Source organism: Bombus impatiens, unplaced genomic scaffold, assembly GCF_000188095.3.
Source record: "Bombus impatiens unplaced genomic scaffold, BIMP_2.2 scf_0037, whole genome shotgun sequence".
NCBI classification, from domain to species: Eukaryota; Metazoa; Arthropoda; class Insecta; order Hymenoptera; family Apidae; genus Bombus; species Bombus impatiens.
Genome location: NT_176456.1, coordinates 1,033,533 through 1,050,022, shown reverse-complemented (window position 1 = coordinate 1,050,022; position 16,490 = coordinate 1,033,533). Strand labels below are relative to the sequence as shown.

At 45.5% G+C, this 16,490-nt stretch overlaps 2 protein-coding genes across 2 annotated transcripts in view; one reads left to right on the top strand and one right to left on the bottom strand.

Moving 5' to 3' along the window:
- The window catches only part of LOC100750181, a 187,313-nt gene that overhangs the window by 118,990 nt on the left and 51,833 nt on the right, over positions 1-16,490 (bottom strand). The window lies entirely within an intron of this gene.
- LOC105681254 lies at positions 9,788-11,552 on the top strand. Its single transcript, XM_012390037.3, has 2 exons — positions 9,788-11,212; positions 11,435-11,552. The coding sequence occupies exon 1, from the start codon at positions 9,830-9,832 to the stop codon at positions 11,207-11,209; it is 1,380 nt and encodes a 459-aa protein (XP_012245460.1). The 5' UTR covers positions 9,788-9,829; the 3' UTR covers positions 11,210-11,212; positions 11,435-11,552.

Genomic DNA, 16,490 nt, shown 5'->3' with positions numbered 1-16,490 from the left:
AAAAAAAAAAAAAAAAAAAAAATACAATTCCCAATAGATCAGTATCGCTAAGTAAATCTGCTCGAAACTAGAGCAACACGCATCGATCTCTGAGAACCACGCTACTGAGAAAACAAAAGTTAGAAAAAAGGCTATCAGTACCGCGAATGCTATTTATCATGACGAATCCATCTCGCATCGATCTCAATTAACGGGGACGTATCGACACGCGGCGATCGACGAACGGTGAATTAACCAGAAGAGAGCTCGCATCGGAGGGGGAGCTGTATCGCGTGACATTCGAAATCGTATGGCCAACTATGTAGAAAGCGTACGCGGGCTACGGGAATAGAGGCAAAGAGGGGGAAGAAAAGCGAGCGGCGCGGTGGAAAGCGAGCGGATCGCGATCGCGATCGAGAACGCGCTCGTTAGAGAGGCTGGCGGCTCGTTATACGACCGCATCTGCATCAAATCCGGCAATTAAACGCGGCGATCGCGTTTACGCCGAGATAAATACCGGTCATTTCGCGAGACGGGACCGAGGCAGAGACTTATGGTTTGATGGAGATTACGCGGAGACAGTGCAAAGTAGATGCGGCGGAGGAATATATCCGCGACCCGCGGAGACGAGGAGAGACCGCTCCCTGGACCGCTATCGAACGCGAATCTTCCACTGTGGTCGACGACCTCTTATCTCGCTTCGTCGTGGACAAATGTTCGCCGCTTGTAAATCTTCGTCAATTCGTGGATTCCCAAGTGGCACTGGATGTCGCGTTGAATTAACTAATTAAACGACGGATCGTTTTGATAAAACTCGTCCTATTTTTAACGTATTATATATATATTTTTACAAGATCAGAAGAGATAATCGATAGAAAGAAACATTCGCATGTAGCACAAGAAACATTCGGTGTTCAAGAGATTAACTACTACAATTTATTATGTTATTTTTATAAGATTATGCGAAACCATCGTATCGTATCATATCGTTTGAAACCATCTGTAACAATATAGATTGAAATATTTTATCGTCGCTTTACAGAAGCTTCTTGTTGTCCCAAGGAACGCGAAACAAAGTTCTACGGAAAGCAACGTCGATGGATAGTGCGATGCAGCGGCAGCAAAGAAACAAGAGGGTTTCGGCGCGACGTGTCTTCCATCGAATTACCATACCGACCGGATTATCTCTCGAGCGCCAGACATCTCCATTGGCAGGACCCACGAATAATGCGATAAGCGAATTAAGATTAGCGGCTTCTGATGAACCGCTAAGTGACTATCGACGTTCGCGTATCGACCGACTTTGGTGACATACAGCCGAATGGCGTCGTCGTTGAAATCGATCGTTTTCTGCACGCAAATGCTTTTTGGTAGCTCGGCGTTATAATCGAGATCGTTATAGTCGTATCGTATCTCCACGATGACGCATGATATTCTTCTTGCTATCGTTGCATCGATGATTCGTTCATTCAACCACGATTATTTCACATCGATGAAATTTTTGTCCCAGATAAAAGATGTTTCGTTTCCTTCTTCTTTCCTTTGAAATTTTAATTTCTCAGGTAACTCAGATAATGTAACGATCATGGATATTCACGATAAACAGGGAACTATACGTGACGATGAAACCTCCGTTTCCGTCGACGAAGATGTAGAAGATAAAACGCGAAAATTACAATTTTATTGGACGTTCGAGACAATCAACGTGCATTCAATGATATGCGAGATTACAGCAGTAATTTGATGAAGGTTAAACGAGATCAATGAGTTAAGAAGAGGAATTCAGAAGTCGTTACAACCGTACGATTGAATTATTCCATTTGTGCAAGGTTTTCGCGTATATTGAAGAGCGTAACTTTCTTAGTTAACTAACCAACTGAGAAGATACTAACAAATATAAACATCTCACTCTTACACGCAGCTACAAAGTATCTGTACTCTCGTCGCTCCACGTCAAAAATCTATTCTTATTTTTCTTTCGCTATACAAACATCGACACGTGCTCTCTTCCACTTTGATCACGACCCTTTGCAAAATCTCATTCTACCAATTGAACTATCGATCTTTCATCGATGACACCCAACAACTTTCTAAATTCTGTCATCAACTCGTTCGAAATCGAACGGGTCTCAACTAGCATCTGTTCGCGGATCCACTTTAGAACATCGAAGTGTCAGGTTCCCACGAGCAGCATCGCGAAATTCACGAACATCGATCGTGTCGCCGGTTTTATGGACCCTGTACAGGAGCGAGCAGCAGGTTATACGTTTACGACGTCGCTGGAAAATCGGCCGTAAACGCGACTGCCGTAAACATTGTCGACTGGTTGCTCTCTCACGTTCCGGGCCATTGAGGTCCGGACAGCGAAAGAAAGGGAGTCACACGGCCGCCTGAAAGGATACTTTCTCCGTTGCTCGTCGACGTTTCGTCGAACGACGCTCGCGCGATAGATCGTTAACTCGAGATTGTGTTAAAACTGTTAAAAAAGCGACGGTTTCGATAAACCTCCTTTTCATTTCAAGTTTTCATTTTTTTCGGAGATTTTCTTCGCCACAGTGTTTGAACGTTTGCTCCGGGAATGTCGTCGGTTTTTGAACATGTCTTTCGAAACAATGAGATTCCTTTTGGAAGAATAGAAATCGTTACTTCGAACATTGCATCCGATCATTCTTTACAGCTCGTTATTTGCAACGAAATATTTGTTGCCAAATGCTGAGTTCGAAATATTTAAAAGATCGTTTTCTTCCTCGATCGCATTTCGACAACGTCGATCGATCATCCAATAAATTTCTTCGATAGGTGCTTAATCGATTATTCCAGTAATCGCGGTTTCTCCGTGTGACGCAAGCGGCGCGAACCGAATGATCGACTCGATCGAAATACGGCCGAGAAGATCGAGGCTAAAGGGTATCTTCGAAGATGTTACGACCGAGGAAAAAAGCAGCTGACCAGGTACAGCTAGTGGGAATTATTAAATTGTATTCGCGCGGTTGAATCGAAGAGGTCACGAAGCGGCGCGATCGACGACGAGCGCTAGTCACGAGACAGGACGATTCGCTCGAGCGATTTTGACGTCGCCATTGTTTCAAGCCTGCGATAGACAATACGAGAAATAATAAAAAAGCTACTTTTGATAGCGTATTGAAACCATGCGTTTTATAAATTACGCCATCTTTTAACCACAGAATATACAGCGTATCATTAACTTCGTATCTACATGTGTACTTTAATTCTGCTGCATAAAACATCGTTTTAAAAGAGCGAGTCTAATAGCGAGGTAACTTTACTTGTAAGTAGGATTTTTATGCATCCGTGAGAAATTTAATTGCCTGTCAAAGCGTTTACGTACGTTCGAATACCTGAACGTGTTAATCATCGCCGACTATCGGCAAACTGACAATAACGAGACGAAATGGTGCGACGATCGCAAGAATGTCGATCGGATAATGGCTGTCAAAGCGCACGTAATGGCGGTACTGGTCGCGATCGTGCGTAAAATTGGCGTGACCAACGGTCGTAGAGCTTTCCTTTGTCTGAGCTTGCTGCTTTCTGTTCCTGGGTATCCTGACGTGTTTCGAGGACGGTGTGTTAATGGAGAGGAACGTTCTGACACGTTTGAAGGGTATTATACGATACTGTTGCTTTCTAGCGAATACGGTGTGAACGTAATTGGCCGATTTAGTGCTTTCTTCTGGCAATCGGTTGTTCGCGGTGTGTTAACGATTCAATTGGAACTTGCTTGTATTCTTTAACGCAGCGCATAGATTAATGCAAGTCACATTATCTTTATACACGAGTTTTTCAGCCTCGTAGCGAATTGTATTTCGAATTCCTTCGCGAAACTATACGAGTCTAACAGTCCTCGTTCGTCCAGAAGTAATTTATGTGGACGAAATGTCACGAGATCGTCGCACTTGGTCAAGCGACTGGGACACGGGGAGAACAGGTCCCGAAGCGAGTGTCACGAAGTCACGTAAAAGGAAGTGACCGAACGACAGTGACACGGAAAACAATCGGTGCAGGAGTAGAGGGTTTCGTGATGAAATGACATACTTGCTTTCTACAGAATGGCAGGGTCATCTCTCGATGCAGAGACACGGCAGTTGCCAATTGTGAACAATCGCTGCACGATTTCATCGTTTCGTTCCGCAGGAGAGACACAAAAGCTGCCAACCGATCGATCTATCTGATACTTCTCAAAAGCTGATGCTAGAATTCAGCAACATCTACGAAGTCTTTCTCACGCGTCATATCAGAAATCAAAAAGATCTGTGAATCCCCTGAAACCCTCTGAAACCATCATCGGGAACAAAGAGGAATAGTAGAAACGGTATCCTTTCTTGGCCCACAAATATCAAAACCACGAACCACGAAGAACAAGAGCCGCGCAAACAGCAACGAAACTCGAGAACGCTTCGGTTTCGATTCTGTCATTACCGCGAATCGCATGAAAACGATGGCGCTGAAGACTCATCCGTCGCGCGGTCGATTCAAACGTCCAGATACAAGTCTCTCATTTTCCCTCTCTCTCTTTCTCTCCGTCAATTGGAAAATAGAGTCGACCCTGAATTATTCGCCAGGACGATCCTCCCTTGTCGCCTCTTTCTCTCGCGTGGCTTTATCGGTCGGAGAAATCGACGTAGACTCGCCGCTAAATTACCGGCTGGCAGCGTGTACGCGAGCGTGATAGACGCGGCAACACCTAACGCCAGTCACGATGCCAACGCCACGTGTAAAAACGACCATTGTCGGGAGGGAAAAGAGAGACTCGTACGTCGGTCGAGCGAGGTACATTCGAGGGACGTTTCGGATCACGGACGATTCGATGGGGGCAACGCGGCTAACGGATTGTCCTACGAGCACCATGGACGTGTCCGATCGTTTCAGTACCCTGACCTGTCCTACTAGCCTTCTGCCGCAAAACGCCTTTATGGTACATTGTTCACGGGGAACCAGGATCGCGATAACGGGAAGCTTTGACATTTCGCCGCGTTAGATCTGGTACTTAAACACCAAGTTGTCGTGGAATAGCTCTATCGAGCGAAATTCAGGTTTCTAATACGCGTGTCTAAGCAGATTCGAGAAAACATTTCAGCCTCTACCGCTTTAGAGTTTTGTACAGTATCTCAGTACAGTCGCATTATTTGTAGCGGCACATGGGCTAGAGGACGATTCAAATCATATTGTCGTTTTGCCTCGGAGTAGCAATATCATTAGGATATACACAATGTATTAATAAATAAACTCCGGGCAGATCGTATCCTTTACCGTGAAAGGACCTTAAAGAATCTTAAGAGCCTTAAAAAGCCTTAAAGATATCAGGGAACAACATCGAAAGGAACAAAATTAAATCGACTTTTACGTACTTGATCTCATCGCTAAGAGGTATCAGTCGATATGGCCTTTCTCCTTCGTGTGTCGTTGGAAAATAAAAATGTCACAGGGGAACACAAAGGAAAGTAATCAACTGCATGGTCACTTACCCAGTACCTTAATTCCCAACTGTGTCTGAGACGATCGACGAGCATCCCTCGGAGGTAGCTCGCGCGGGTCAAGGCGAACCGCGTGCACGCGCGTGCACACGCAATGGCGCGAGAACACAGGTGGATGTTAACGAGCCCTGGGAAATTTTTCACCTTTCCCCACCATCTTCCTCTCCTTTTCTTCCTCTTCTTCTTCTTCCACTTGTTCCTCGTGTAAGAACTAGTTTCATCGGTGTAATCCTTTTGCTTTACTTTTGTAATCGCGCGCTACGCAAATCGATCTATAGATACGGAGCGTAGTCGTTTTCTGATCGAGATACGGACATGGGAACCGGTGCTATACTCGCTGAACCTGCGATAGGAATGCGGGAGAAGCGAGTCGATGCAAAGTTGCATCGGATTAAGCGCGTTGCAGTGACAGTGTCTTATGATCAAGTTTGGCGCTGAAAAGCTAGGGAAAAGAATCGAAGAATGCTGGAAAAGAAATAGCGCGAGTTGAAACTCGAACGTTTTTGTTGGATTTCGATTGGAGATTTAGCCTAAGTTGCAAGTAATGCGTTCTGTACGTAAGTATCAGGATACTTATAGAAGAATGAGGTAAACTCGAATAGTTATTAAGAAATCACAAAGTTTTGTATGAGATCAGCAGGTGCCTTAAGAGTATTATTGAAACGTTATGTGTACGATTGCTAAATAGTGAAACGTGGTTTTACGTCGAATGTATTCGCAACGCGAATGCTGGAACAAGAATGTCGTGTAGTGCGTATTGTATGCATATCGCGGTTCAATGCTATTTATCGATCCTGTTTCGCTATATTTTCTCTAAGCTATACTGGTTTCTGCGAAGTTGTTCTTGCTGTAGACGATCTTGCCAAGATTTTTTATACCACCAGCGACTTCATGTTCCACAATTATACGAATTCCTTAAAATCTTTCTCACTTGTTTTCGATACATGCCGACAGAAATGCTTAGAATATTCGTCACGAGTAGAACACCTTGTATAGATGGACAATACATACGAGACACGATACCATGGTATCGTCGAGAGGTTAAATCCGAAGAAATAACGACATTTGGTAAATCGACAGGAAAATGTGTTCCGGATGTCTACGCCAGTGGATGGTTTGCCCGTGGTCGGTCAGAATGTTCACGGAGAGGAGAGGATTTCACGCGGGGACGCGTACACCTCCTACACGGCGCGGCGTACACCGTGCCGTATAGCAGCCGCTTGACAGCTGTCACCTTGGCCGAGGGGCGACAAGACACGGCGAGGCGAGTCGCGGTGATTCATGCGCCACGGGGGGGCACGAGGATCCGGCGACCTCCTGTCAAGGATTCCTTCGTCGCATACCATGCGCCGGAGGTGACATCGCGGCCGACTGATTTAATCGCGGACACCGTGTAGTTGCGGGTCTGTATCGTGCACGCCGTGGAATTCGAGTCGCCGATTTCCACACGACTCTTTCTTTCCTTTCTAGCTTCGGTTTATACGTCTGCGACTCTTAGACAGTTCACTTTCAGCTCATACGATCATGAGAGAATAGAAGATAATTTATATCGTAACGCTAATGTTTGATCATCAGCAGATTATCCGACTTCATAAATAACTGTATTTAGACGATTAACATTTTCTATTAATCGAAATCCCGATATCCGTCGCCATTTGAAATTAACCAAATCTCAAAACTCCTAACCGATCCAAACTTTTTCGACTCGACAGAGCACCGATTGCTCGGTTTACCATCGTAGGTCGAGATCTCCCGATGACTCGAATCCAGTGCACACCGTGACTCGACAGACAAGGCGTTAAAATCGCCTGAACGATCGACTCGACCGCTACAGGACCGAGAAAGAGCGCGAGCGAGCAAAAATGGCGGTCCTTGCAGTTACCGGAGGTGAGAACGTGACCCCAGTGCACAATGCTCGGGGTCGACAGCTCGCGACGTGCGTTTTTCCTCACTTGCTCTCTCGTACGTTAGCTAATGGAATTACTCAAACGCAATGACACAGCGATTACATAATTGCGGCCCTCTCGTTGACTCCGTGCACCAGCAGCACCATTACTCTCTTCTCTCTCTGTCCTTCTTCCTCCTTCTTCTTTCGTGTTCTTCCGTGTTTCCTCTTTCTGTTTCGCGCGTGAAGCTCGGAGAGATTGGTCGATTATTCTCCGGAGACAAATGACATAGTCGACGAGGAGTAACGAGCGGCAACGAGACTTGTCAAACGTGTCGTTTGCCAGAGCGATCGCTCAGCTAGGGGTCTTAGGAGAGGCAGCGCGATAGTGACTCGTTGGATTTTCTGGAATCGGTTGGAAATCGGAAACAGGAAGTTGCTTTAACGACGATGACTCGCGTTACGGCTGACGGACGTACGTACCGAGCGATTGTCCGATTATTTTTTATTCCAAACAGATACCAGTATCGTTTCTGACAATCTGTCAGCGACATTTGAACGATAATAATCTACGCAAACGAAAAGAGTCGCCTGTTTCCGTCGTCGCGAAATTGAAGCTCGGCAACCGGTCTGGAGATCTGTTTGTCAGGAAGAGAGATCCGCAGACGGTAGCCCAGAGGCCAGCGACGTAATAAGGTCGATAAGTCGAAGACTCGACACGAGTATCTCGCGAAAGAGGCCGACACCGAGAGCCGATCGTCTGAGGTGAACGAGGTCCGGGCGTATCTCACCACGGGGACACCAGAAAGCCGTGAGCCGTTATTCTCGGCCGTATGGACAGGTCGGCGTTAATCACGCCACGTGGACGCCCGTCCCGAATCGTCGATACATCAATGTCCATTAAATCCCCTTGAATAGGTGCGACACGATTTATATAGTTCGTTGCCGATCGTGGAACCTCGTAAATTGAACGCATGTGAATTTTAATCTACATCTACATGGGAGATATAAAGTAGCAAATTCCGAGAAAGTCTAGAAAGCATCTGGTCTTTAAGGCACCAAAATTTTCCAGAAAACGATTTACCATAACCCTTGTTATTCCATCTCTCGTCCCCTCGCTCCGTTTTGCTTTTCATTAAAACCTCGGATCCGTTTAAAACGATTGATACGTCGACGGTCTGCGCTAATCTCCAACGAGAAGCCTTCACAGCAGAAAACAAGAGGAAAAAAGAGGAAGAACAAGAAAAAGAAGATCCCTTTAGGAATTTCTGCTCGGTCGTAAGTATCGCAGTTACCGTTTCACCCTTTCCACAGGACCATACGGTAAAATAAAAACGGCGCAGTCGAGCCGAGACCCCTCGAACGTTCTCCCCAGGGTGCCGCGAGCGTAAAGCTTTATGCTCGCGTTTCCATCATACCGGCAGCGCCGATTACGACGTATCGTCCGTTAAAAATGCATGCAATTAGCCGGCGCCGCTTCTTAGCGCGCCAAACCCTTCCTTCTTTCTACGGTCGGGTGACAAAATTACGATCTACCGGGTGTCGTTAATATCAGCGTCCTGGAAATACCAACGTTGCTTACGGAGAAAGAAATTGCACGGAGAGAAGCAGAGGGGTTGAAAGAGGGCGAAAACGATGATCTGTGAGACAGGGATGAGTCGAACGCGATTTCAGCCGAGTTACGATCGGGGGTTGCACGACTGTTTCGAATCGATCGACAGCCGGCAAACTTCTAACCTTGGTGTCTGGCGGTTCCACGTTAGACGATTACCATCTGAATCAAAGGTATCTATAAATAGATAGAATTAGGTGAAACGATTTTAGGAAAGACTCGTGGTCGTGAGTAGTGGAAATCGAAGAAGATGTTTCAGGAACGATCGAATGTTTCTACTTTGTTCTGCTCTGGTTTACGAGAGCAAATCTAAAATTTCATTGCAATTTTAAAGTTCGTCGTCGTTATAAAAACACGTACAATTAAATTTTGATGAAATTAATCGCAAGCTGAATTATACTTTCAACCTTTATTTCGTTTCGACTGTTTCTAAATTAACTCGTTCAATTTAATTTCAAGGTTCCGGATTTTACTTTTGTATAGACCAAAGTTTGCGTAAAACTTGTTTACGGATAGCGAATATACGTGTCACGTATATTTTACGCAACTGTAGAGTGGTACGTTCCGAGGCTCTATGAGATAACAATTATTCAACACGAGAAAAGAAATAAAAGAATACATAAGAGATATCCTCTTTTGTTACATAAATTCCAAAAGTTGTGTATTGTATAACACTTGTACCAAACGCGTATCATTGCGTGACCTGATAAAGCCGCGATCTCGCGTATCAGCGCTCGTGCGTGTTTTCGTTACGTGAGGTATCTCAATGTCAAACGTGCCTGATGAGAGCGAGGATCTCTTTAAAAAGAAGCCTCATCGCCAAGATCGACACAGTTCGACACCGAAGAACAATCAGAAGAAATGCATCTGAAGAAAATATTCGCACTGTTCGTTGCGGGCCTGGCAGTAGCCCAGGCTGTCCCAACGTCGAAGACCGAAGAAACTTTGGAAAAGGAGATCCTGAAGTTGGAAGAAGAAGTGAAGGACCTGGAGAGATCTAAGAAGTCGGTGCTATATTTAAATCAGCCTCCGACGCTCTTCCCAACTCAAACCTACAGTATCCAGGTACCTGGGCAATCATCGAAGCAGACCCTAAGTATCCAACAGCCTGAATCTGTCCAAACCTTGAGCATTCAAGCCAATGGTCAACCAGGTCAGCTCCTCAACATTCAATCAGCGCCACAGGTTGCCGAAACCATTAGCATTCAATCTAATGGTCAACCAGCTCAGCTTCTTAACATCCAATCGGTGCCACAGGCTGTTGAAACCGTAAGCATTCAAGCTAATGGCCAACAAACTCAACTTTTCAATATCCAACCGGCACCACAAACTGTTGAAACGCTCAGCATTCAACAACCTGCCCAAACTTTCAGTATCCAAGCCAATGGACTACCAAACCAGCTCCTTAATATCCAATCCGTACCGCAAGCTGTCGAAACTCTCAGCATCCAACAACCAGTTCAAACCTTGAGTATCCAAGCCAATGGTCAGCCAACTAAACTTTTCAATATTCAGCCCGTCCCACAAACTGTCGAAACTCTTAGTATTCAATCCAATGGCCAACCAGCTCAGCTCCTCAATATTCAATCGGGACCACAAACTGTCGAAACTCTCAGCATCCAGTCCAATCCTCAACAGCCTGCAGTCCTCAATATCCAATCTGGAGCGCAATCTGTCGAAACTCTCAGCATCCAGCCAGCAGGACAGCCTGTTCAAACTCTGAGCTTTATCCAGGGACAACCTAGCGCCACCGTGATCGCTCAGCCGAGTTCGTCATTCACGGAGATCATTCAATCGGCTCAACCTGTGCCGGCGCAAACCAACGTGAACATCGTTCAACAACCTTCGGTTTCGCTCAAGGAATCTGTGGTGGTGTCAAACGATCCAGTCGTCGAAACAATCACCCGGGAAGTTGTCAAGCCCGTGGCGGAAGAAATCATCGTTTCGCCACTGCAAAATGAAGTAGTCATGGACGTTGCTTCGGTGGTACCAACTTACAGAGAGCAGGTGGTCGTTTCGCCATCCAACTCTTTTTTCATGATGTCGGATCCGGAGACTCTGTCCTACGTGAATGTACCTCAAATGCAGTTCTACAACCCAAGAGTTTTGACAGCAGTGAGGCCTGCGAACCTGGTGATAGAGGAACCAATGCGCGTAGTAAAGGAGAGCGTGGTCGACACCATGCAAAGCAGAATGTTGGGCGGCCGTGTGACCGAGTCAGTGGTCTCGCGCGTATTTTAAAATGTAGGTTCACGTGATTCGAGAAATAATCCAACGATTTAACACTCGCACTGACGCGACTCGTACATATCGTAGACTTTTTGATTTAGAGACGCGAAATATACGAGAAATACGTCGGAATAATGTAAACGATGTTCGTGCCAGTGTTAATGACCACTTTTTGTATTCCACGAGCAAACATATAATTGCTGATCATTAATTGTAATTCATCGTTTTGGTTGACAGGTGTAATACAGCAACTATGGGATCAGGGGTTAGACATCATAATAGACGTAATTGATAGAATAATATACATGTTATATATTATTAAGATGCAAATAAATAACACGTGAATGTATGCCTATGTTTGTCTTTCAATATCATTCCACTGAAACAGCTAATATTCAATTTCACCTATCAATTTCATTTTCATTGTCCAATTCAATTTACTAGTTGAAAATCGAGACGACAGATTAAAGAAGTAAAGATCGACCGCAAGAGAAGAAGACACGCAAGAAATCATGCCGTCGTGGGTACCGCACGGTTCATGTCGATTTCATTGGCCTGTACGACATCTCCGAACATTATAAGAGGTCTTAATCGGAATTCAAATCGAGTTCGGCCGGTTTGAATCTCGATATCGATCTGACCTCACTTCGCTCGAGATCGGCGTGTGCTTGCGCGACAAGACCGAAACGGATGACGAGCGACTTCACAATAGCCCCGAGTCGGGAAGATTTACGATAACGTCGATCGAGCCGCGAGTCGTTCATTCATCATGGAGGAGACAGCGCGCGACTGTCAAAATCGGCCTGCCGCCACCATTGCCAACGACGTCGCAAGCCTTGTCGTGTCGATGTCGCTGAACGGCGCGACGACCGAATCTTCTCGATCCTGTTCTCTCGTCGCGACTTCGTCATTCATCTCGATCGTGAGCGACCGCTTTTTAAACGCTTTGTACCGACCGTTCGCGCTAGCGAACGACTCGAGTCGAGAGATCGTCTAGAAAAATAAAGTCGATACGGGTTTGTTGCTTTTAAATTCTACGGTACGTTGAATTTTGTCCGATTTGTAGTCTATTTTTAAACTCGCAGACATTCTCGTCTGTAAAATGGTGACAGAAACGAAGATGAAATTATTCCTCTTCGGCTGGTTTAGCGAGAACCAGATCATCGATACGTAAGTGATAAATAACGCATTAATCATTTATCAACGATTTATTTGAAGTCTGTAATATTTCACGGCTAAAAAAAGTAAGACAGAGAGGAGAAAAAAAAAAAAGTAGCGTAACACCGCTGCAACTTTCTCCTCGAGCAAAACGCAAGGCCCTCGTGGATTCTCTTACGAACATCCTGTCACAATTTAACCGTGCAGGCGACCGGTTGACCAACACCGTCGGACTAGCCGAACTTTCCCTTTTGTATCGCGATAAAAAAAACGAACGCAACGTCGCGTTAAGAAGCGCGAGGAGTATGTAATTCGCGCCGCGTGCAACGCAGATCCGCACGAACGAGAAGGGTAATTAATGTGGAATGCTGTTTTTATTGTTGAATCGATCTTATCGCGAGATCCGTCGTTTAATTCGATACAGTTTCCAAAGCGCATTCCAAGAGGTAGAATACATTAAATCAAGGGAAAGTCGAAAGAAATACGCTTGTCGATATCGGAATCAACAAGATCATAAATTAAAGCATCGGAGGAAGTCCAAGGTAGCTTTAATTCCAAGGTCAAAGATATGCCTTTTAGCACACTGATATATGTTTTTTTGCAATTTAATATCGTGGTCGACATCGAGTCGAGTTCAACGACCATGACGTCACAAACCGGTTTCCATTATTTTGTAATCTTAGAAAATTTGTTCGCAGTTACCGACGATAATAAAAGAACACGGTATTATGGCACGTACTAAAACTGTTATATGTAGTTTTCTGTTCAGAACGGTATTATTCGGCCAATTGTTTTCTTATTTTTCTTTTTGCATACGTGACTACCGTCGAAAACGTGGAAACGTTAAGACGAGGAACGCAAATATTTATCTCGAAATTTCGAAATTTGTTTCGCGTGTCTTTCGACGAACAAAGATACTCGGAACGTTCGTTGTTCATAGTCACGATGACTATAGAAAGCGATACCGCGGAGAATCGAATCGAATTTATCGATTGTTAGACGAGTTAACCGCTTGGAAAACGGTTTTCGCGATTGGAGCGTGCGTCCGCGGTCCCGCGTTCGCTAATTAACTTTGCTATGCTTTGTTTTTTCGCTGACGGTGTACGGCCGTTCGAATCGGATCTTGCCAACGAAAAGAAAGTTTTGCTTGTAAAGCAATTTATGCAACCGCTGGATAAACTCGATGCATAATCGCTGCTACTGATCTACGCGTTCCTGTAACTCGAAGACGCAGCTGTTTTCTTCGCGATCTTAAAGGGTAAAACTGGAAAATCGTGGTCAGGAACCACGACCATCTCGACGCGGTAATCCAACGATCGTCGTGATTTCTATGGGACATTGAACGGAGCAAGAATGCAGGGAAGAAGATCCATTGCACGCCGATTAAGATCCTGCTATGGCGATCGCCGCGTGCTCCATCTGCAAGAAATCGACGCGCGATCTATCCTCTTCTTGCTGTCGTTTTTCCTTCGCACGTTGCGACGCGACTGTGACACAAAGGAAGAGGTTGAACCACGCTGAACGACGCAGCAAGCGAAACGGTTATTGAGAATATTCGTAAGAAGGCTATGCTGCGAGGAGGATACTTATACGCGTAATCGTACAAATATCAAGTGATTTGAAGGTATGGAAGGATAAGAGGAAAGAGGGCAAAAAAGAGCAAAGAAAGATTCGTTTCTAGTTTCTAACAAAGTGCGTTAGAAAGAAAGGGCTGCAGCTTCGTGTCATAAAATGGACACGCATCGTTGCACTTGCGAAAGAAACACGATCCTAAAGAGCCAGTCCTCCGTGAACCATTCACCTTTTTTTCCCCAGCATTTTCTTTCACTCGCAATCAGACAAGAGATATGGCTCGTTCTACTTGAGTCGAATCTTCCTGCGAGCTCGCGAGATTAAAAAATGCCAACGTTGAAGCGTGCACACGCGTCCCGTTACATTCGTTATTAGTTTCGTTGTAATGCGTTTTCTTGCGCGACGTCTAATGCGACAATACCTTGCTTCTGCCTCCTCGGCTTATTGGCGCGGTACATGTATACCGTTACGAAAAGATGCCTGTGTCATCTAATTTCTGCGCGTAACGCGTGACTAAGGTGCGGATCAACGTCTGAGCGAACTTCCTGCCGGTATTAATCGATGTGCAGTCTGCCAGATATAATGGGATTGTCGGGTAGATACTACCTCAGATTACCGATAGTTCGATCGAAAAAAGCGAAAACAGAGAGAAAATAATGGGATAACTGATCGCAAAAACCTAGTTTCGGAATAAAACTTTGAAAAGGTCGTCCGGTAAAACATATTTACGTCGTGTTGTCTTTACCGATTACGGGGAAAGCTAGTGTTTCCAGGATTATAATAAAAACAATTATAATAAAACGAATCGCTTTAAAAATAGATTTCTTGCCTGCTTCCGATCGATTCTCTACGCAATAACGTTGTCTATGTGCGAAGCAGCGGACACAAGCAATCGAAGAAGCATCAGCAAGCAGGCAAAGGAACCGAAGAACGCCTCGTACAGCTAATGCATGCATGGAAGCCGATATGCGGCAGCATTGACAGTTTTTGCCTGGTGTCATTATGACCGGCGACGGCACAAAAGACGGTCGTCGGGTAGCCAAGCCATCCGTAACGAACGCCTCCCGAAAGAAGTCTGCCTACCGGGGGCAGAAAAGGAGCGGGACGAGGACGATGATGAGGAGGAACAGGCGGAACAGGGAGCCGACCGTGGGACGCCGTCCCTCTTATCATCGCCGGCCAATCGGTCCGAGGCGACACACCGTGTCTCTTTGCTCGCTTTGTCCCATGCACGCTCCGGCAAATTAATACGGGGAATGCCGGCAAGGACGATCGACCGCGCCAGAAGCCGATCGTGCGTGTCCGCTTCGCTGCGCGCCGCTCCATTGCTCCACCGATGGGATTAAACGATGAGAAAACTGCATAGAATACGGAGACTCGATCGATTTAGAGGTAGCGAGAGATTTGCAATCGAGAGTCGAATGTGTTAAAATAGAAACATATCTGTGATAACGAGGCTAATCTAACGTGTGCGTACAACACGAAACTATCACCAAGCTAAACCACGAGGATCTTTGCCTCGTCATTCCGCGATTCAACGTTCCGTGGCATTTTCAAGCACCTCGTTTCATCCTCCAAACGTATATTCATTTCTAACAAATCGATGTACTTTGACAGTCGAGTAAACACCTCGGAAATCAGAACGAGATGAAAGGAAAGAGACAGAGATCGAAGATAAAGAAAGATGCAAAGGGAATGGAAACCACTAAAGAGGTGCACGTGCACGTTGGTACACGTTGTCGCTCGGTCTGCCTGAAATCGGTCGATCTTCGTTCGGCCGCCAGATCGATTTCGTCGGATGCCAACAACTTTTTTATCCGTCCGCAGGATCCATCGAGGGAAAGAACTTAATCTAGACTCTGAGGTCGATTTCATCCATAACCGGGGAAAAACGCGTACGATCGTATATACCTGCGGTTACAAAGTAGGCCTTCGATATTAGTTATTCGATTTCGAGGTATTCCGCCGCTCGTTCGTTCGCGGAGGAAGGGCTGTATATTTGGCGCATTGAGAATCGTAGTAACACGAGTTAATATTCTGAGAATTTGAGTCGGCCATTCGGTTTCATAGTCCACTCAATCGCAAGTTATATCGCGAGTTACCAGTTACAATCTAACGCCACACACGCTCACCTGTAATTCTGATTTAACAAAGCTAGATTTCCTTCGTAGCGAGATTTACATCGAATGCTGAACTTTCCCAGGCAGAATTTTTAAATATTAATCACGTATAGATAACATATTTCAAAAATTGTTCTACATCGACGTAATAGAAAACGGTCGATACGTATTTTGTCGCGTACGTCCGCAGATAAATCGCGAGACATCGGATTAACAAACCGACTCTTCCTTGAACGATCGGCGAGTCGATCGGCCGTCAAGAGGATCGATAGAAGACGAGTCTGGTCGATCTGGCGCGAACAACGCAAAAAGATAGTACATATTTGCAAATGATTGCTGCCGCTCGAAAGACGAGAGACAACCGGTGCCCGATGGGTTGGCAGTCTGCAATCAATTTGCAGAAGCGCGGCCACGCCGATGCGAGATCGCGGATCCGGCGGATT